Here is a 20,681-nt window from a genome sequence, read left to right on the forward strand (position 1 = left end):
ATGAGCTACCGAGTCCAGCCCTAAGGGATTTTTTTCTTTCTTGGCAGTACTGGGGCTGTGAACCTAGGGGTTGATGGCATGGCCTGGGGGGTATTATGGAGTGCAGTTGGCTCAGGGCTTGCACAATACAGAAACCATCCATTGGTTTCTAGTGTTTTGTGTTAATGCACATTCTCAAGGGCTGCCTGAAGATGGAATCGGTGCTTACTGTGTTCTGCTCCAGGGGAGCCTTGGGGTCTCTGGGGTCATCTATCTTATGCTTGAACTTGGAGCACTAATATAAGCAGTCACCTGGGGGCAGTGCAGTACAAGAGTCTCTCTAGCTTTGCAGCTTTCTGTGTTGTGCCTTTGTGGCTGAACTTCTGTATCTGAAAAGGACCTTTCTGGCGCCTACCTGATAGGGCTTTTTAGTTGCCTGAGCTAATGAATATGTGTAGAGAGCATACAGAAATGTTGGCTACTAATGCCCCTGCTCTGCACTGGTAGCCAGTGGTGCTGTACAGTGTCTGGGTGGCCCCTGCCGTGGACACGTGTGCTGTGAAGCTTTGACTTCAGTGCCTTCTCACCCACAGACCTGTCCTTAGGCTTTAAGGACACAAAGCAGTTGGAAGAAAATCTAGGTTGGGCTGGGTGGATGTTGATAGCTCGCACCTGTAATGCTAGCTACTCAAGAGGCTGAGATGTGAGGATGTATATATATATTTTAACTAATTTTTGAACTTTGTATAAATGGAACTGCTCGGTCTGCTTTCCTTTTACTCACTGTTGTTATTGAATTACGTGTATTGGTACCTGTAGCTGCTGTTCGTTCACTGTACAAGCAAAGACAAGTGTGAAACACTTCACAACAGGTGCTAGGTCAATGTTGTTTGGAGATCAGAAGTTGCAGATGTGTTGTCCTGCATGGCCCTAGTATTCTAGCAGTGTGCTGGACTTAGAGACTGGGCCAGTGGGCTGTGCTTTTTTTTTTTTTTTGGGTCCGGTCGTGGGGCCTGAACTCTGAGCCTGGGCGCTGTCCCTCAGCTCTTCAGCTCAAGGCTAGCGCTCTACCACTTGAGCCACTGGGCTGTGCTTTTTTATTTTACTGTTGTTATAAAGGTAATGTAAGCAGGGGTTACGGTTACATAAGTGAGGTAATGAGTACATTTCTTTTTGGACAGTGTCACCCTTTCTCCACTCTCTCCCAGTTTTGGGTTGTACTTTTAAGCACCTTATCTGAAGTGGTCTAGGATCTAAGTGTAGCTGGTGCAGTATGTGGTGTGGCCCATACCAAATTGCTGCATTGCATTCACAGAAGCCAGTCCTTCCTCAGACATAATTAGGGGGCTGGGGTCCAAGCCTCACCTTACAATTGATCATTGTCCCAAATGCCATTGTAGGAAGATAATGTTCTGTTGTTAGTAAGCGTCAGAGTTGTTGTTTTGGTTTTATCCCTTCTGTGGTTATAAACCATGTTTCTGTGCTTGGGTTATTCTAGACTACTGACCTGAGAGAAAGCTTGCTATAATGTTAGGCAACAGGATACAATTATCAGTGTCTTGACATTCTGATTCACAGCAATAGGGTGCTTCTGTCTCCAGAACTTCCCAGCACTTAGAAACGCTGTGATCTGAGGATCTTGATTCAAAGCCAGCATGGGCAGAAAAGTCTTGTGAGATTCTTTATCTCCAAGGAACCACCAAAAAGCAGGAAGTGGAGCTGTGGCTCAAGTGGTAGGGCACCATCCTTGAGTGAGAAAGCTAAGGGACAGTATTCAAGCCCTGAGTTCAAGACCCAGTACTGACACAATTTTTTTTTACTTTCTAATTTTGCCAGTCTGGTGGATTTATAGTAGTATCTTTGAAGTTTTTCTTTTTTTGCCAGCCCTAGGGCTTGAACTCAGGTCCTGGCCGCTGCCCCTGACAATGCTTAAGGCTAGTGCTCTACCACTTGAATGTTTTGAAACTGGCTGAAGTGAAGTTTCTTCATACAGGATTTGTACTTGCTTCTGTCTACAACCAGAGGTCACTTTAAATTCAGCCCTGGAGGGTTTTTTCCTCAGGTTAAACCTTTGAGGGTCCCCTCTTCTCTCCCCCTCATCTTAGGAATTTGGACTGTACCTAGATGAAGGATGATTGTAGGACATTTGTCTTTTATAATCATCCATCAGCACCAAGAGCAGTGAGATTTCCTTTTAACTCCTCGCTGTGGGAGTTTCTTGCAGTGAAAATGTTTCTCCTCCTTGCACTGAGCACAGTCCGTGGACTCTCCGCTAGGCACAAGCATCTCCACTTTTCCTGCCTTTGGCATGTTCTGGCCTTAGTTTGGAGGACTTGTACTCATCCAAGCAGAATGTCAAGGTCTTCTGATTCTCTAGAAGGTCCCAAAACAGTTTTTCTTCATGTGTTTGTATGTGCTGTACAAGGGCTTGAGCTCAGGACCTGGGCATTGCCCCTGAGCATTTTTGCTCAAGGCTTAGCATTCTACCACTTGAGCCATTTTGGCTTTTTGGGGTTTATTTGGGGATCAGAGTCTTACAGACTTTATTGTCCCAGCTGGCTTGACCCTTGATCCTCAGATCTCAGCCTCTTGAGGAGCTAGGATTACAGGCATGAGCCATCAGCACCTGGACAGCTGGTTTTTTGTTTGGTCAGTTATGGGACCTGAACTCTGGGCCTGAGCGCTGTCCCTCAGCTCTTCAGTTCAAGGCTAGCACTCTACCACTTGAGCTACAGCACCACTTCCGGCTTTTTCTGCTTACGTGGTGCTGAGGAATAGAACCCAGCGCCTCATGCATGCAAGATAAGCACTTTACCACCTTGAGCCAGCCCCTGGTTTTGTTTTTATAATTGTCCTCTCCACGTGCCTCCCCCACCCATATTAGTTTCAACAGTGACTTAAAACCTGTTTTAAAATAATTGGTTTTTTTTGTTGGTTTGGTTGTGGGGCTTGAACTCTGGGCCTGAGCACTATCCCTCAGCTCTTCAACTCCAGGCTAGCGCTCTACCACTTGAGCCACAGCTCCACTTTGGGTTTTCTGGTAGTTAATTGGAGATAAGAGTCTCACGGATTTTCCTGCCCGAGCTGGCTTTTTGAACCTTGATCATCAGATCTGTCTCCTAAGTAGCTAGGATTATAGGCATGAGCCACCAGTGCCTGGCTCATTTTATTTCTGAACACCGATCCTTCACTGCCGGAATGGAAGTGGCACTGTCACATGAGACAGTGATGTAGGAATGGCAGGGGCAGCCATGCTGGAAAAGGAGTTAAGATCTATTTCAGCTAAGCAATTAGGCTCTGAAGTATTTACTCTCCCTTAAGTAAGGCAAAAGCACCGAAATGAATGTGGTCTTGTGCACAGTGTAAGGACGTGCAAGTTAGGGGTGGAGGTGGGAAGCAGGGGATATGACTGGGTGTCATGTAGCTGTGGCCCAAGAGGCCGGAAGAGACAACACCTGATGGGCCGTGAGCTGCTCTGCGTCCTGCCACAGGTCAGCAAAAGTGGGTTATCATCCCCATCATGTCTGGCTCTGCTTGTCACAGGCCCAGATGCTTGCTCACACAGTGGGGTGGTAGTGAGAGGGTTACACAAAACTCAGGCAAAATTTTAATAGTGGGTACATGAAAGGTTAGATTGTAGCTGGGCACCAGTGGCTCACTCCTGTAATCCTCGCTACTCAGGAGGCTGAGATGTGGGGATCATGGTTCAATGCCAACCTGGGCAAGAAAGTCCATGACTGTTATCTCCAGTTAACCACCAGAAAACCGCAAGTGGAGTTGGACCTCCGAGTAATGGAGTGCTAGCCTTGAGACAGAAGCTTAGGAACATTGCCCAGATCCTGAGTTCAAGCCCCAGGACCACCCCCACCCCCCAAAAAAAGATTGCTTTCTTCCCAGGAGAGCATAAAACCTAATGCTGCAATCAACCATTTAATTAGTTATGGATTTTTTGTGCCCCTATTGGGACTTGAACTCAAGACCTGGGTGCTGCCCCTTATTTTGCTCAAGGCTGGTAAGCTACCACTTGAGCCATACCTCCACTTCCAGCTTTTTGGTGGTTAATTGGAGAAGAGTCCTGGAGTTCTTGTCCAGGCTGGCTTCCACCCTTGATCCTCACATCTCATCCTCCTGAGTAGGATTACAGATGTGAGCCACAGGTACCCAGCTATTTGAGTGCTTTTACATTTGTTTCTGAACATAGGATTCTTTGATATGGATGTGTTGCCAAAACCTATGTGTACTTTAAGTATCAATTAGAGTTATCAAAAAATCATGTATCAGCCAAGCACCAATGGCTCATGTCTATAATCCTTAGTTATCAGGAGGCAGAGATCTGAGGACCAAGGTCCAAAGCTGCGATCCTCAGAGGCCTGCCTGGGTATACAAATCTTTGAGGATTAACCAGTACAGAGCTGGAAGTGGAGCTGTGGTGCAAGTAGCAGAGTTACTACTGAGCCAGCCTGAGGCCGAGTTCAAGCCTCATAGCCATCAACAAAACCAAATCCACGCACCTGTATACACTTGAAAGTAAATACTTGCGTGTCACAAGAGCATATTACAAAAGGAAACATTTTTGTGATTGTATTGGGCAGGGATGGTCTTTGTCATATTCAAAGGTAAAATATGAATGACAATTTTCTTAAAAATCCCATACTAAAACACCCCAATGTTTGATCAATAGGAACTTTGAGGATGTTGACCCCTTGATTTGTGAATGTTCTTTACAGACAAGAAATGGATTTAAAATGCACAGGGCACTTCACAAGCTACTAATGGCTGTAAGACACATAACTAGACAGTGCTTATGGCTCACATCTGTAATCCTAGCTACTCAGGAGGCTGAGATCTGGAGAATCTCTGAAACCAGCTTGGGCAGAAAAGTCCATAAGACTCTGGCAAAAAAAGCCAGGCTGGAGGTGTGACTCACTAGCCAATCAAGCAAGTTATGAGTCCCTAAGTTCAGACCCTGGTACTGGCAAAAAAAAAAAAAAAAAGAAAAAATCTAATCAGAGATCTCTTTTAGGTCTAAAGCTGCTTGCCTTCTGCTCAGATAGGCAGAGCTTTAGTGTGATATCTGCTGTGGGCAGCAGATACCCACAGTTCCAGTGCCCAGCAATGCATAAGGGATGTGGTTTTTCACCCGCATATCTACCTATGAATTTATTCTGAGAAGATAGTATATTATAATTAGCTTAAAAATTGCACTCCATAACAGTAGACTTGTCTTCCTTTCAAAAGGCATCGAACAATCTCAGTTAAAATTTAGGGACTGTATTTATTACAAGTAATAGAAAATGATGCAAGACATTACTCCTGTCACACAGACTCCAATGGGCATCTATGGAACACTGCATGCTGGACCCATAGAACACAGGGTTCTTCCTGGCTCCACCCAAGGAGGACAGGTGTTATGCAACTGGAAACGTAACTCCCAAGAGCAAGTCAGCCTCACTAGATAACCTCACTTATTCACCCCAACCCTGCAGACTGTCCAAGCAGGAAACTGGGCAGGACTGGCCAGGGCTAGCCATGGATGGAAGGCAGACGCACAGGAGAGTGTTGCTTCACTCCCACAGCAAGTATCTGGGGTAATGAAAACTCCAGGGTGGCTCTGTCCAGACAACGAGGATGGAGCTGAGTTATCAGGTCTTTCGGGGCTGCAGACCCATCCTGGACTGGCCGCGTGGCTTAGAAGCAGCAGGACAAAACCAGCCTTGGGGGTTTTCAGCATCAGTCAGTGCTGTTTGGGTCAATGGTTATCAAAAGTGGTATGACTAGAGCCCAGGGTCTGGGTGCTGACCCTGAGCTCAGGTTCTCACTCAGGAGGTCAACCCCGCAGGTGCCCTGAGGATGCCCCTTCAAAACCTTGTGTCTGAGGGAGGTTGGGAAACCTTGCCTGGCTTGCCTTCCTGCCAGAGTCCCATTTCCCAGCTGCTAGCCTTTCTGCCCCAGGCTGCTCCTCTTCCTGAAATGCAGACGTGTGCTCAGAGGCAAACCATCCCGCCTCCAGCCCTGGGAGACAGCTGACACCACCAAGGCCTAGGCCACACTAAGGAGTTGCACGGAGACAGAATGCCAAGAGTGCATCCTTAAGCCATCCCATCATCAGAGGATCAGCAGTTTTACACATGTGAGTAGGTTGCTACTCTCCACGGGGCCTCTTGATGCGCTCATAGGAGGCTGAGATCTGAGGATTACAGTTTGAAGCTGTGAGACTCAATCTCGCAATTAACCACCAAAAAGACAAATGGAGCTGTAGCTCAAATGGTAAAGCACTAGCTTTGAGAAGGAAAAAGCTGTCGGACAGTGCCCAGGCCCTGAGTTCAAGCCCAAGTCAACAGATGTGTGAGGCTACCATTAAATAGATAGAACTGCCATTCTCGTAACACTTTGCCCTTTCTTGAACTTGAAAGCAGGAGTATACTCTAATGGTAAAAAGCATGGCATAGGAAACACATCAATCAGCTCCATAGTCATTTCTTAACAAGTGCAGTGTTCTGTGTGTCACTATGTACAGGGATGCTCATACCATCACGCACACGCATGTGTACGGTACGACACTTCCTACTATACCAGGCAGGAGGAATTTCTCAGCTCCATTGTGTTGTGACGTTATGGGGTGGGTGCATGTCTATTTGTAATGGAGGTCAGAATTGTCAAAAGCAGAACTAGACTGAAGGAACAAGTTTCTCAACCAGTTGTGGAAATGGAGGTATGGCTCAAGTGATAGAGCACCAATCATGAAAAAAGCCAAGTGAGTGCAAGGTCCCCAAGTTCAAGCCCCAGTACGAGTACAGACAAAAGAAGCTAGGCACTGATGGTTAACATCTATGATCTTAGCTACTGAGTGGAGACAGATCTGAAGATTGTGGTTCAAAACCAGTTTGAGACTCTTACCTCCAATTTACCAGCAAAGAACTAGAACTAGAGGTGTGGCTCAAGTGGTAGAGCATCAGCCTTGAGCAAAAAAGGTGACGGTGGGAGGGAGAGCCCTTGTGCCCGCCATGATTGCCCAGGCGGCCTGAATTCAAGCCCCAGTACCTGCACAAATCCAAAAACCATTGTGTTCTAGGATTTCCAAATCAATACCTGCGTAGGTGTGTTTGAAACAATGGTTTATTGAGCCCATTCACCTGGTGCCTTCCCAGTGCTTCTTGGAGGCCTGGCTTAACCCCACAAAGAGGCCAACCCCCAGGACCAGGGTCACAGCCAGCAGCAAGAAGAGTCCCCACAGTAGAGGACTGGGCTTAGAGGTCCTGCTGGAGCCTGCAGATCAGAGGGTGAAGTGTTAGGCTAGGCATAGCCAGGTGATACTCCCCATGTCCACCTTCCAGCGTCCCCCGACAGGAAGCTGCTTTTCTGCACACCTGAGGTTATCTGCTTAGTTCAGGGGACAGCAATTACTCCATCGTGTGCTCTCACAATGGCCTGAGCCTCCCTGTTTTGTCAGCCAGGGGCCCACCTGTAAGCTCTGATAATACCTGGGGGTTGCAGCCTAAGAGGGCCTTCGAAGCCCACAGCTCCTGGAGAGCTCACGATGTCCAGCACCTTGGTGGTAATGTTATGATGACTTGGAGATCGACGCCGGCCTGTTCCCCGGGTGGGGGGGTGGGAAGAGTGGATATTTTCAATTGTCCATGGCCCATAAACTAGGCCTTGGTAGGCCTGTGGCTGGAGTTAGAGGACACATACCACCCTCCTACCCCAGACTCACGTGTAGTCTCCGGGCACACAGTCACACACGTCTCCAGCCCAGAGGGATGGCAGGCAGAGGCGCTGCAGAAGAAGTACACCTGGCAGGAGGAAGGGGGTCTGCAGGAGGCTGGCTCAGTACCACTGGGCAGAGGCACTGAGGGCTGGGACCAGGCGGACCTGCTGCTGACCAGGCAGACAGGCAAACACCTGGATATGCCGACTGGGATGGCATCCTCTGCTTGCTCCGTGTAGACACAGAGCTGGTGTTGCTCCCAAATTTGGGACCTAGCAACCAGCAGGTCCCACCCGAGGGTGTCTGCTCCAGCAGGCCAGCACCTCTCAACTCAGGAGCTGCACACGGGGCGTACAAGTGGGAATAATCTACATTTTTTAAAATGTGCTAGTACTGGGGCCTGAACTCAGGGTTCTGCGTCCTTGGTTTGGTTTTCTTGCTCAAGGCTGGTGCTGTAGTACTTGAGCCAGCTCTCTGCTTCCAGGGTTTGTTTTTGCTAGTTAGTTGGAGATAAAAAGGCTGGCTTCAAACTTGGATCCTCACATCTCAGCCTCCTGAGTAGCTAGGATTATAGGCATGAACCACCAGGCCTGGCTAGATTACATCGGATGGAATCACAGGGATTTAAAATTAGATCTGTGTGCCTGACTGACGGAGACTGTGCCATCAACCGGGATTCTCCAGTCCTAGTGTGTTGCCTTTAGTGATATTTTGGGGGATACATAGAAAAACCTAACCGTACCCCCAATTTATCCAGTTTTACCTTCAGGAGAAGTTTCTAGGGATAGAAAAACTCAGAAAGCAGAAGCCAATGTAGCACACACTATCATTTCTAGAATCAGAAGTGAGGCTGCCCTAGAACGCCACCACGGATGCTGAGATTTAGGTTTGATTGTAGCCACGTCAGTGTTTCCTGTCTTCTGACTCTCATTGTTGTCTGACAGCCAGTCCCCATCCTGGGCCCTTTGTCACTTGTCCCCAGGGTACTGAAGGGATGGGATTTGGGAGCCAGCTCATCCCTCCTTCTTACCTCTCCCCTGAGGGCTTGCTCAGAGCTGGCATTCAGGAGGGTGAAGGTGGCCACAGTGAACCGTTGGTAGTGAGACCAGAAGACCTCTGTCTTGTCCAAGGGCACCATTTGGGTTCTGTAGCTGTCACCTTTGAAGGGACACCTGTGGGAGAGAGTTGGGTAGTGTTCCTCCACCCCCATGCGGAAGACAGGCAGGGCAGGGGGACCCCCAGGACCACTTGCTGCCACTCACCCATTGGTCAGGATGGGCCACTGGGGACGGTCGAAGGGGTTGGGGCTGGGCGTGGCCCAGCACTGGTGCAGTTTCAGGACCAGGTTGGGGTCTGTCCTCTCCAGCAGCCGAATTTCCACGTGGACGGGCTCCTGAAGCAGCCTCACCAGTGGGTAGTCCTTCTCTCTGTAGTAGGAGCTGAAAGTCTGGTCTGCAAGGAGAAAGGCCTTGAGCCTGGGGCAGGTTGAGCGTTGGAAAAGAGGAGCAGGCAGAAAAACAGTAGCACGACTGCCATACCCTTGGCAATCCGCAGCTGCAGGCGCAGGGGACCGGATTGGGCCACTGGGGCAGGCGATCGGGGTGGGAAGATGGCCGCCTGGATGGGCAGGAAGTCACCAGCATTGAAGATACAGCGGATGTGAAGCCTGAAGTCCAAGAGCAAGGGGATGGGGGAAGAAGACGGCCACAGCTCCACCAATCATCCCCCAACCAGATGGATGCAATCCAACGCAGTCCTCTAGGAAAGGATTGGCTCTACACAAGGACCAGGGGGAGGGGCCGAGCACTCACCCCATCCTCTGTCTACCTGGTCTGGCCAGGCTTCAGCTCATCATGCCAGGCCCCTGTCTAGGGACAGGGGTGCTACAGCAGCAAGGCCACGGGACCATGGGGGGCTAGCATCTCTCTGCATCTGTCTTTGTTTTGCCCTTTGAGGCCTTTGCAACCTGGCTGTTGAGCCTGTACAGATCTGAACGTACATCGTGTTCTTTAAAGGTCATGGGACCAGAAGGAAAGTCAATCATTTAACCAAAGCCTCTAGTTTCCTCCCTCTGATTGCTGTGGAGGGAATTGTGCAAGACCACAAGCTAATGCATTGGGGTCTAGGTTTGTCTTTGTCTATGGTCTGCAATACAGTATCTAGCATCTCCAGGTGGAGGCCTGATGCCACAGGGCTATAGAGCTGGAGAAGTTGTACCCAGTTCTGAAGAACTTTGGCCTTTTGCCACCTGACATCTGTGGGGTCTTGCTTAGTCCTGTCAGGCTACAGCCATTTGCCCTGTCTCCCACACTCTGGGAATCCCAGACTGCTAATTGAATACTGGCTGCTCATGCTGGCTTTAGATCAAGGATCTAAAGCATGACAGACTTGTGGCCCATCTCCTGGCTATAAGCACTCTGTGCTTCAAAGCAAAATACACGTGGCCTCCTAAACCCTGAACCCTCATGCAGCACCAAGCAGAGACCTTGTACACCCCAAAGCTAAAATAGCCAATTCTCTAAGGCAGGCAACTCAGGCTCAGGTTAGGCACATTGCCACTGGTCAAAAAGTTCAAAGCCAGCTAGCCGCTGGTGGCTCACGCCTGTCATCCTAGCTACTCAGGAGGCTGAGATCTGAGGATCACGGTTCAAAGCCAGCCCCAGCAGGGAAGTCCAGGAAGAGATTCATGTCCAATTAACCAGAAAACTGGAAGTGGAGCTATGATTCAAGAGTGGTAGAGCGCTAGCCTTGAGCAAAAGCGCTCTGGGACAGCACCTAGACCCTAAGCCCCATGACTGGCAGCAGCAGCAGCAGCAGCAGAAGGAAATGTTTAAAGCCAGGTGCAATCTTAGGGTCTGTTAGCCCAATGAGCACCCATAGCTTAGTATACTTCTTCCCCTCCACAACTTAGCATGCTGTCCTCCTAGGCAACACTAGGTCCATTTAGTAAAGGCAGTAAATAATCAGCCTCCAACCCCCCTTTACCTTGGGATGGACTTCTCTGGGGCAGCTACCTCCCTATAAGGTAACAAGAGCCCCTTAGAGTGACTGTCAGGTCTGTGTAGTTGCAGGACCCTTATCTACTATTTAGACAGCAGCCATAAGACCTAGTCCACTATGGTGAAGCCCCTGGCCCTCACGTCCACACCAGGGTCTCTGCCTCCCAGCCCTTTCTAGCCCCTCCTAGACATCCCAGGTTATATAGGTCACCTCAGACGATAGCCGGTGCTTCTCACTTCTTGTGAGAAGGGGTCTTGCCGGCCCCCTTTCCTGGCAACAAACCTTACTTTGTGTTCTGTACCTAGATATCTGCGTGGTTCTCTGGCAAAGTCCAAATAATCTAAGAGGGTTCTCCTCCTGATCTCCTGGGCAGCTGGGATGGGCGTGTCATCTGACCAGCCTCCCTCAGCTCCTCGCTACAACAGCCTGAAGACTGCGTTGGCCCAAGGTACCTTCTGCTCCTCATAACCTGAGAGCAGCAAGTGGCCGAAGCTCCCGGCTATCTCAGCCTGGTTCTTGGAGGGATAAAAGCAGGGCTCTCCCAGGAGCTGCTCTCTGTCTCGCTCTTGGCCCCACCACCAGGCATACGCAGAACACTCAGTACCCACACAGGCCTGGAGACAGGCCCTGCCCCTGCTTTGTTTGCAGGGAGTCTGGAAGAGGTTAAGGAGCTCACTTAAAGTGACCTAGCCAGGCAAGAGCAGGGTCTCCATTGGTTCCCACTGGCTCTGAAGCATGGCTTCAGCTCTCCTGCGGCCACCCCCAGCGGCCTGGCCTGAGAAGGGTTCCCCCACTCACCGGAAGGTGCTGTCACGAGTGATGGAAGCATGTTGCCCCGTTAGGACATGGATTTCAGACACCAGCTGGTTCTCATAGATGAGCTGGTTGCCAATCACCTGGGGAGGGGGGAGGAGGCAGCCATGAGGCCGTCCCAGGGGAGGGGCCTCTGCAGCAGCCCTTTCCCCTCCCCCCTTCTTCCCTTCCTACCCCCCCCCCCCCCCCCCCGCCATCCTGCTCCTACCTGGGCTGTAGTGCCACACTGGGTGAGAGGGACCTGGAAGACCAGGAAAGCGCTGGTCTTCTGGATGGGGCGGCAGTGGGTGGGGGCGTAGGCCAGGCGGATGTTGGCCAGTGTGATCTTGTGTGCCAAGGCCATGTCTTGGGACAGGACCACGATGAAGTAGCCATTTCTGAAACACTGGATGGTAGCTGGGACAAAGGAAGAGGCGAGAGGCAGATCAGGGCTTTGGGACTCAGGGTCTATCCAGCATGGAGACAGGGATGGGCTGAGAGAAAATCAGTACTTAAGTCATGGCCTGGGGAGCTGAGACACCTGGACACACTCTGCCCCCTTCGAGCAGCGTTGCCCTGGCAAATCCCCATCAGGGCTGATTTCCCCTCCATGGAACAAAAAGAAGTGAAGTAGCTGGGCACCCATGGCACACACCCGTAATTCTAGCTACTCGGGAGGCTGAGATCTGGGGATCACAGTTTGAAGTGAGCCCAGGAAGGAAAAAAGTTTATGAGACTCTTTGTCTCCAATTAACCAGAAAAAAAGCCAGAAGGGGTGTGGCTCAAGTGCTAGCCTTGGGAAGAAAAAGCCAAGCCAGAGCATGAGGCCTTGAGTTTGAGCCCAGTATCAGTGCCTGTGTGTACGTGTTTGTCCTCCAAACCTGCAATGATCTAAAAGTCAAGATGTGCATAAAGGTTGATCTGTAGCAGTTTTCTGGGAGTAGGTGTTAGAGGGTAGGCTAGAAACTTGGGGGTGGGGGACTTGGGGGTCTCTGATCCACTGTGAGGAACTCCTGAACTAGCCATGAGTTGGTTCAGCCAGGTGCAGGAAGTACCTGTTGTCACATCAGGGTCTAAGGGACTGGGTCTGCACTGGATGGGGGAGGGTGTACCTGTGTTGCCATAGTAACAGGGCACCTCTCTGGTGTCATCATAGCAGCAGCCAGCCTGCCAACATGCTTCCTTGGAAGAATTTCTTGCCATACAGGGGATGTGCCCAGAGGTCACATGGCACCACTTCCGGGGCAGATGGGTACCTAGGACGGGTGACAGGGCAGTGAATGAATAGATGGCTTTCCAGAGCCCAGACAAAGGCTCCAGACGTCGAGAAGTCCTACAAACCTGTGTGATACGGCTTGGTTGTTGCCTGGTCCTTCAGGAGGAGACCCCAGTGGGTCTGAGACATGGAGGGGTACTCAGATTCTGGTGTGGGAAATGGTGACGATGGAGGAGTTGGAGGCGTGGAGCTGTACTCTGAGAACGATGTGCTGGGTAGAGCACTGGGAGGACGGGGGCGAGTCTGAGGGGCAGGGGGTGCAGACACTGTAAGCCGTGTCAGGTTAGGGTCCAGGGTCCTGGTGGGCTCAGGTTTGGGACAGATCAGAGTGACAACTTGCTCTGTGCCCAGCCGGCCATCGGGCAGCACAGCTTGTATGAAGACCTTCAGGTGGGAACGGCCATCCTGTAGGTGAGAGACACAGCTGGTCAGCTCACCTGGCACCCAGGTAAGATGAGGGATCAGGAGGAACTCCGGGATTAGTAGGCAGGGAGCTGGATTTGTGGCCTGGCCCAGACTTAATCTCTGTCGCCCACCAATTTATACCCAGTCTGAGATTCCTCATCCTCCTCAGTGGGGGAGGGGCTATGTTAGCCAAGTACCCCTCTGTGTCCCCCATCACCTCCCCCATCAGTGGGCCCCCCTACCTTCTGCAGCACGTGACAGCCTTTGTAATCAGCCGAGAGGACCACTGGCTCCAGGGGCTCTGAGCTGACCCAGTGGTAGCAGATGGAGCAGTTATTCACCTCAAACCGGTTTCCAAATTCATCTGGGGAGGAGGAAGGGAGAGAGGGTGGAGGGAGGAATGTGAGGCTCTGAAGGGCGAAGCTAGAGGCTGGTGTGCTCAGCTGAAGGGACTCTCCCCCCTGCCCCCAACACACACTCCATTCCAGCCTTAGCTTTGCTGCTAGCTTGCGGCGAGGTCCTGGGTAAACCTCCTCTCTCTCCTGGTCTGTTTGCATCCCTCTCAGGGGATGGGGCTGCTCATGGATCTTTCTAACTGGGACAGTGCAGCTGAGAGGCAGGCTGGGTTTTTTTGGTTGTTATTTGGGCAGGCGGGGGGGGGGGGGTGGGGGGGTGGTGCCAGTACTGGAGCTTGAACTGAGAGCCTTTCCCACTTAACTTTCTCACTTCAGTTGGGCTCCACAGTTCCACTTCCAGTTTTTTTTGGCGGTTTTTTGGAGACAAGAGTTTCAGACTTTCTTGCCCAGGCTGGCTTCATACAGCAATCCTCAGATCTCAGCCTCCTGCATAGCTAGGATTACAGGCATGAGCCACCAGCACCCAGATAGCAGGCTGGTTCTCAACTGGGGTGGAGCAAGGACCCATGGAGTTCCAGGCAAATGGGCTGAGCTCATCAATAGCTTCTTTTGGCTTGGATCCTGTGGCAGAGGTCGCTGAGATGAGGTGCTTGAGCTTTCTCAGGTGCCCGCCATGAAGAATGAGGATTCCAGTCCTGCCCTGTTTGTTTTTGGTTGGTCGTGGGGCCTGAACTCTGGGTCTGGGCGCTGTCCCTCAGCTCTTCAGCTCAAGGCTAACGCTCTACCACCTGAGCCACAGCGCCACTTCTGGCTTTTTCTGCTTATGTGGTGCTGAGGAATCGAACCCAGGGCTTCATGCATGCAAGGCAAGCGCTCTACCACTGAGCCACCTTCCCGCCCCCTGCTTTGTTTGTGAAGGAACTGAGCTTGTCTGCTGACGTTACTTAGAGACACTTGCCTGCTTCTCACTCATCTTGTTAGCCCAGAGCAGCCATGGTACCTTCAGGGGTGCCTTCCTCTTTAGTGCACATAGAAACACCATAGATCAGCATGCCTCGCTTGCAGACCAGGCTCAGAGAGGTCAGGCTCAGCTGCCCAGCAGCACACAGCTTATGAACTGCAGATGTGAATCTCCAGTTCAAACCCACAGTGGGCATGTCCACCAGGTCCCTGCCTCAGAGTTGCTGATGAACCAGCAGCCTCGCCTGAGCGGGATGTGGTTAGAAATGCAGGGTCTGGCCTTTTCTCCTCAGAACCTCTATCTGGCCAGGTGATTCCTGTTCCTGGGATGCACTGCCCTAGTGGCCCCTCTCCTCCCCACCCCCTTTATCTAAGAGGAAACTTAAAAGGTGCCTTTGCTGGGTCCCATGAGTTACTGGTGGCTCACGCCTGTCATCCTAGCCACTCAGGAGGCTGAGACCTGAGGATCACGGTTCAAAGCTAGCCCCGGCAGAAAAGTCCCCTTGAGACTTTTATCTTCAAATAACTAAAACCAGAAGTGGAACTGGGGCTCCAAGTGGTAGAGTGCTAGCCTTGAGTGGAAACCCTCAGGAACAGCACCTCAGGCCCTGAGTTCAAGCCCTACAACTGATGAAGGAAAAAGAAAAAGTCCCCCAACTTTGTATCTGTGCCCTTTGCTCTGAGCTAGTCTCTGCTGCAGTCCCTTAGCAGGAGAAAAGAGAAGACTCACAGGTAACTATCTTGTGCGGAAGGCAACTGCTCCTCAAACAGGCAATGCCTTCTTCTTAGCAGCTTAAAGCAAACACAGCCAAAAACTCAGGAGACCACCTCGTTCCTGTTCTGCTCTAGTAATAAAGTGATGACAATCTCTCCAGAGCTCCTTCAAGGACCAAGGCTGAGCTAGTGGTCAACCAGGCCATTCCTGGGACCTGGGACTGTGTTAACTCCACACACCGCTCGCACTTCCTGCCCCCGATCCTCCCTATTGAACCGGAAGCCAGTGTGGGCACCTCTGACGATGGCTGGAGGTGAACAGAAGTGCTGTCTTCCCCAGGCGGCCATGGAATCAGCCTCCTTTCCCTGCGCTTCACCATGCCTCTTTATTTGGCATATGGAGGTGAGTGGATGGGCCTACCTGGGACTCTTAGACTCTGGATCTGGTTTCACTGGCAGACTGGCCACCTGCCCTCTCTTGTAGGCTCACTATGGAGGCCTCAGTTTCCCCCCAGCCCCATTCCCTGCTTTCTGCACCACTCACCCAGCACCTTGAAGCGGATGGTCTGGCCTGGCCTGGGGAACACGACCAGCTGCATACCCCGCACCCCACAGTCATAGCTGTGCCGGAAGTCTGACAAGCCAGCCTCGACATAATGCTTCTGACCCAAGGTGGCCGCCACCAAGAGCAGCAGGGCCATGGGCTGACCCTGCGCCATCCTGAGGACACACGGAGACAACCACAGCAGGCCCGACCGCTTCCCTCCCAGGCCTTATATGGAAAGAAGCAACTGGAACCCTCTAAGAGCAAAGGAGGCTCACCTGGGGGGGGGCATGTGGGAGGTGGGGAGAGTCTCCACCTGGCCACCAGGGACTGTGGTAAAACTCCTGCCTCAGTGGTAGTGGAAGGCGCCCTTCCGGCCTGGGCCCAGAGGGCTGCTAAGAGAGTGGCCCATGGCCTCACTTGGCTTTTCCCTCCCAGCTGGGGAGAGGAGGGAACTTTCTAGCAAAGCTGAAGCTGCAGGATGGGCTGGGAGGCAGCCTGAAGTTCTCAGGTTCTCAGCCAAGCTCCCTGTCAGACTTGGCCCACCCTTCCTGCCCAGACAGTCCTCCCGGGCCTCCTGTCTGCTCTGGGCCTCCGTAGTTCATTCTCACTCCTGGGGCAAGGCGGTGGAGAGAGGCAGAGCAGACAGGCTGGCAGCAGAGCCAACAGCAGCAGCTGAGAAAGCAGTCTGCCAGCTCCTGCCAGGGCCCTCCTAGACTATTGCAGGTCTTCAGTCTGCAGTCCAAAAATCTTCCCAAATCTGAGATTTTTCAGAACGCCAGCACGTTTGCAGAAGTGGAAAATTCTCTACTTATTCCCCACCCACATTGGTCACAGCTAACACAGACACTAGAGTTGGGAGCTGGTGGCTCATGTCTGCAATTCTAGCTATTCAGGAGGCTGAGATCTGAGGATTGTAGTTCAAAGCCAACTCAGGCAGGAACATCTGAGGCTCTGTTCTTTAAGCACCAGAAAGCCAGAAGTTGTGACTCAAGCGGTGTAGCATTAGCTTTGAGCACAAAAGCTCAGAGATAGCACCCAAGCCCTGAATTTAAGCCCCAATAGGGACGGGGACACACACACACACACACACACATTTTAGAAAGTTATCTTCAGGCTGCTGGGCGTGATGACATAGGCATGTAATGTAGACCTCAGGAAATTGGGAAGATTGAGTTGCCTTTTAGTGAGATGCTATCTTAGAAGCAACAAATTACAAACAAGCAAAGAAAAGCTGGTCTCCAAGTTCTACGTGCATAAAATAGACAGGAAACATGAATATATTTCCTGTCCAGTCGTGGGTCCCTTTCGCAAGAAATCTCATGAATCTGCAATGATTTTAGAATTCAAAACTATCCAAGGGCTGGGAAGGTGGCTCAGTGGTAGGTGCTTGCCTTGCATGCATGAGGCTCTGGGTTCAATTCCTCAACACCAACACCACATAAGCAGAAAAAGCTGGAAGTGGCACTGTGGCTCAAGTGGTAGAGCGCTAGCCTTGAGCTGAAGAGCTGAGGGACAGTGCCCAGGCCCAGAGTTCAGGGCCCACGACCGGCAAAACAACAACAACAACTCCCAACTATCCAACCCCTGAAACATGGGATTGTTGAATAGAAAGCCCAGGAAGACCAAGCGGACAGCTGACCACAATGTAGCTCCACTTGGCTGCATTGATTGAAATAAATGTACAATGCTAATTGAAGGTGTTAATTGCAGGGGGAGGGGAACAACCTCTTTTGGGCCTATGTGACCTCTTTTGTCTTCTCAAACTTTCCTGTTAATCTAGAACATTATCTAAGAGATAATATCTATTAACTATACCACAGGACGGCTCAATGTTTATTGCAGGCAGGGCTCAGATCACAGGGCCTGCCCGTGTCACTTCTCACCCACCCCCACCCTCTTAGGGACATCTCTCCCCCGCCCCACCCCAATTCAGTGATTCATGCATGTGATGCACTCAGAGCCCCCAGTAAGGTTGGAGCTCAGCAAAGGCTGGCATCCAGGGTCATCTTGGCAGTGGTAGGAGAGTGTGGTGGGCTGGCTCCTCTCCAGCCCTGTGCTCCCCACCTGTGCTCCCCATCTTGAGCTGCTTTGGGTTTCCCCTCTGATCACATCAGCTGCTAAATACTGCTTGCATGCTAGAGGGGAGGGGACATCTGAAAGGGACCATATGGGGCGTGCCAGATCGCAGGTGACAGTGATTCAGTGCTCTGCAATGGCAAACGCTTACTGAGACTGTGCCCAGCTGGGGGAAGCTTCGTGTGAGACTCTTCTGGCCACTTCACCAGCAAAAAGCTGGAGTGGAGGCATGGCTCAAGTGGTAGAGTGCCAGCTGTGAGCAAGAAAGCCATGAGTTGTAAGAAGGTGGAGTCATCATTAAGAACTTGAGGTTCTGTTTCTCTCACTGTCACCTGCCACCTGGCAGGGAGAATCTGTCTTTACGACAGAAAGCAACACATTTGTAGAGAAGGGATGGGGCTGGGGGACCCATTCAGCAACCCCCGTCTTCCCCCCCCCCCCCACTCAAAGCCAGAGTTCAATAGGGATGTGAGAAGCACTGACCTGGGATGCCCCAGAGTTGAGCCTGGGAGCTTCCTGGGGAAGGGCGAGGTGGGGAGGAGGAGGGGGAGGAGATAAGGCAGGGAGGGTCAGCAGCCAATGTGGTGGGCCTTACTGGAAGGACAATATGTGTTTGTGTGCTGGACCTGGGGTTTGAACTCAAGGCCTTGAGACCTTGCTTGGCTCTGTGTGTGTGTGTGTGTGTGTGTGTGTGTGTGTGTGTGTGTGTGTGTGTGTGTGTGTGTGTGTGTGTCAGTACTAGGGCTTGAACTCGGGTACTTGCCTGCATTCTTGCTTTTGCTCAAGGTTGGTGCTCTATCACTTGAGCCATATCTTTACTTCTGGCTTTTGGCTGCTTCCCTGGAGATAAGTCTCAGGGATTTTTCTGTCCCAAGCTGACTTAGAAACTCAATCCTCAGATCTCAGCCTCCTGAATAGCTACAGTTACTAGGTAGGTACCCACCAGGACAATTTTAACCTTTGATTCCCATCTTCTTCTGATGGTAAACCCAGGGACAGCCAGATGAGGGCTCTATCCCTAAGCTACACCCCCAGCCCTAGACTTTTTTTACTTTGAAATAATGTAAGGCTTTTCAGGCTTACAGAATAGAAATTCTATATAATCTTTTCCCAGATTCCTCTGATATGAAGTATGTTTTTTTTTGGGGGGGTGCTGGTTTGGGGCTTGAACTTAGGGCCTGAGAGCCTCTATTTTGTTCAAGGCTAGTGCTCTACCACTTGAACCACAGCTCCACTTCCAGGTTTTTGGTGGCTAATTATAGATTAGAATCTCCTGGACTTTCCTGCCCAGGCTGGCTTCAAACTGGGATCCTCAAATCTCTGCCTCCTGAGTAGCTAGGTAGACGCATACACATTCAATGCCTACTTCCTAATAAGAGGAAGTAATCACAGCAAAACTACCAAACCCAGGAAATCTACATGGCTCACACTCGCCTGTGGTTGCACACACCTCTTTACAGCCATCCTTCCTGTTACAGAGATTTGTACCATTGAGCAACTGTCTTGATAAAGATTTTTGTAATCAAATGTTTTCCTCGACTAAGGTCCAATCCGGGACTCTGTGACTCAGCTCCCTCAGGTCTGGTTCTGTCTTCTTTTGTCTTCCACATCCTCATCACTTTTTTTTTTTTTTTTTTGTCGGTTGTGGGGCCTGAACTCTGGGCCTGGGTGCTGTCCCTCAGCAATTCAGCTCAAGGCGAGCGCTCTACCACTTGAGCCACAACACCACTTCCAGCCTTTTCTGCTTATGTGGTGCTAAGGAATCAAACCCAGGGCCTCATGCATGCGAGGCACGCACTCTTACCACCGAGCCACCTTCCCAGCCCCATTTTATTTTTTTGTTGGTCATGGGGCTTGAACTGTCCCTGAGCTTTTTTGCTCAAGGCTAGCGCTCTACCACTTTGAGCCACAGCTCCACTTCCAATATTTAGGTGCTTAATTGGAGGTAAGAGTCTCATGGCCTTTCTTTCCTAGGCTGGTTTTGAATGATCCTCACTCAGATCTCAGCCTCCTGAGTAGGATTACAGGTGTGAGCTTCAATTGGAGGCGTGACCTTCAATTCCTTAATCTGTAAAATGAGACTAAGAATAAGACAGACTAGATGGGAATACTGAGCTCTGGACATGTCCGTCCCTGCTGGTCTCCTCTGTTAACCCAACCCAGGCACAGAGGGAGAGGAGGCCCGGACCTCACTGGGCTGGACAGAACAGGGCCCAGGCCTGCAGCAAACCAGCAAGGCGCCAGTTGCTTCATTCAATGGCCTTCTCTGTGATCCTGTGGGCTTTGTGGCTTCCTTCCAGAAGCCTGCGGGAGCATAGGTAATATTAAAGGCAGCTCTGTACTTCCTTTAGGAACAGAGAACTTTGGAGAAATTTGGTCAGCTGGGAAGAGTTATGTTTGCTGGCTGAGCAGCCTCACGGAGTCACTTAAACCTCTCTGAGCCCCAGAAACCTGTCGTGCTTGCCTGCTGGTTGCAATGAGCTACTCAGGAGGCTGAAATCTGAGTAAGGACAGAGATTCTGAGGTAGCCTAGGCTGTGGGCTTAGATAAATCTGATCGATTCTTATCTCCCATCAACTAGTAAAAGTGGTAGAGCAGTATCCTTGAGTGGAAAACTCCAATTGAGAATGTAAGGTCCTGAATTCAAGCCTTAGTACCATCACACATACCACAGAGGGGAAAAAAATCATCTTTTCCTGTCGTTGAATTAGATGCCAAAATCCATAACTTGGGAGTGGTAGGGCCAGATGCAAACATTGCCAATCTGGTTTTAGCATCCCTAAACCCGCCCACCATCCAGCCCTGCCCTCTATCTAGTCCCACCCACCACCCTGCCCCACCCACCTGGTCGGTCTTGTCTGTGGGTCA

The 20,681-nt window shown here is 51.0% G+C and overlaps 1 protein-coding gene across 1 annotated transcript; it reads right to left on the reverse strand.

Annotated features, from left to right (window-relative positions):
- Nucleotides 1-7,108: 7,108 nt before the first annotated feature.
- Nucleotides 7,109-15,909, reverse strand: Zp1 (zona pellucida glycoprotein 1). Its single transcript, XM_070032874.1, has 12 exons — nt 15,735-15,909; nt 13,403-13,524; nt 12,821-13,160; nt 12,592-12,735; nt 11,709-11,896; nt 11,486-11,583; nt 9,226-9,353; nt 8,950-9,139; nt 8,718-8,859; nt 7,694-7,772; nt 7,461-7,568; nt 7,109-7,245 (listed from the first exon to the last, which is right to left on the reverse strand). The coding sequence occupies exons 1-12, from the start codon at nt 15,907-15,909 to the stop codon at nt 7,109-7,111; spliced, it is 1,851 nt and encodes a 616-aa protein (XP_069888975.1).
- Nucleotides 15,910-20,681: the final 4,772 nt, after the last annotated feature.

The sequence above is a fragment of the Dipodomys merriami genome, unplaced genomic scaffold (assembly GCF_024711535.1).
Source record: "Dipodomys merriami isolate MVZ:Mamm:240054 unplaced genomic scaffold, mDipMer1.0.p SCAF_21, whole genome shotgun sequence".
NCBI lineage: Eukaryota > Metazoa > Chordata > Mammalia > Rodentia > Heteromyidae > Dipodomys > Dipodomys merriami.

What these genes read in the sequence shown, in the direction of transcription:
- Zp1 (XM_070032874.1), bottom strand. Translation starts at nt 15,909, where the DNA reads ATGGCGCAGGGTCAGCCCATGGCCCTGCTGCTCTTGGTGGCGGCCACC. An exon ending in ACTCGTGACAGCACCTTCCG is followed by an intron (nt 9,354 to 11,485) that starts GTGAGTGGGGGA and finishes CTTGGACTTCAG; the next exon opens with GCTTCACATCCGCTGTATCT. An exon ending in GCAGCTGCGGATTGCCAAGG is followed by an intron (nt 9,140 to 9,225) that starts GTATGGCAGTCG and finishes TTCTCCTTGCAG; the next exon opens with ACCAGACTTTCAGCTCCTAC.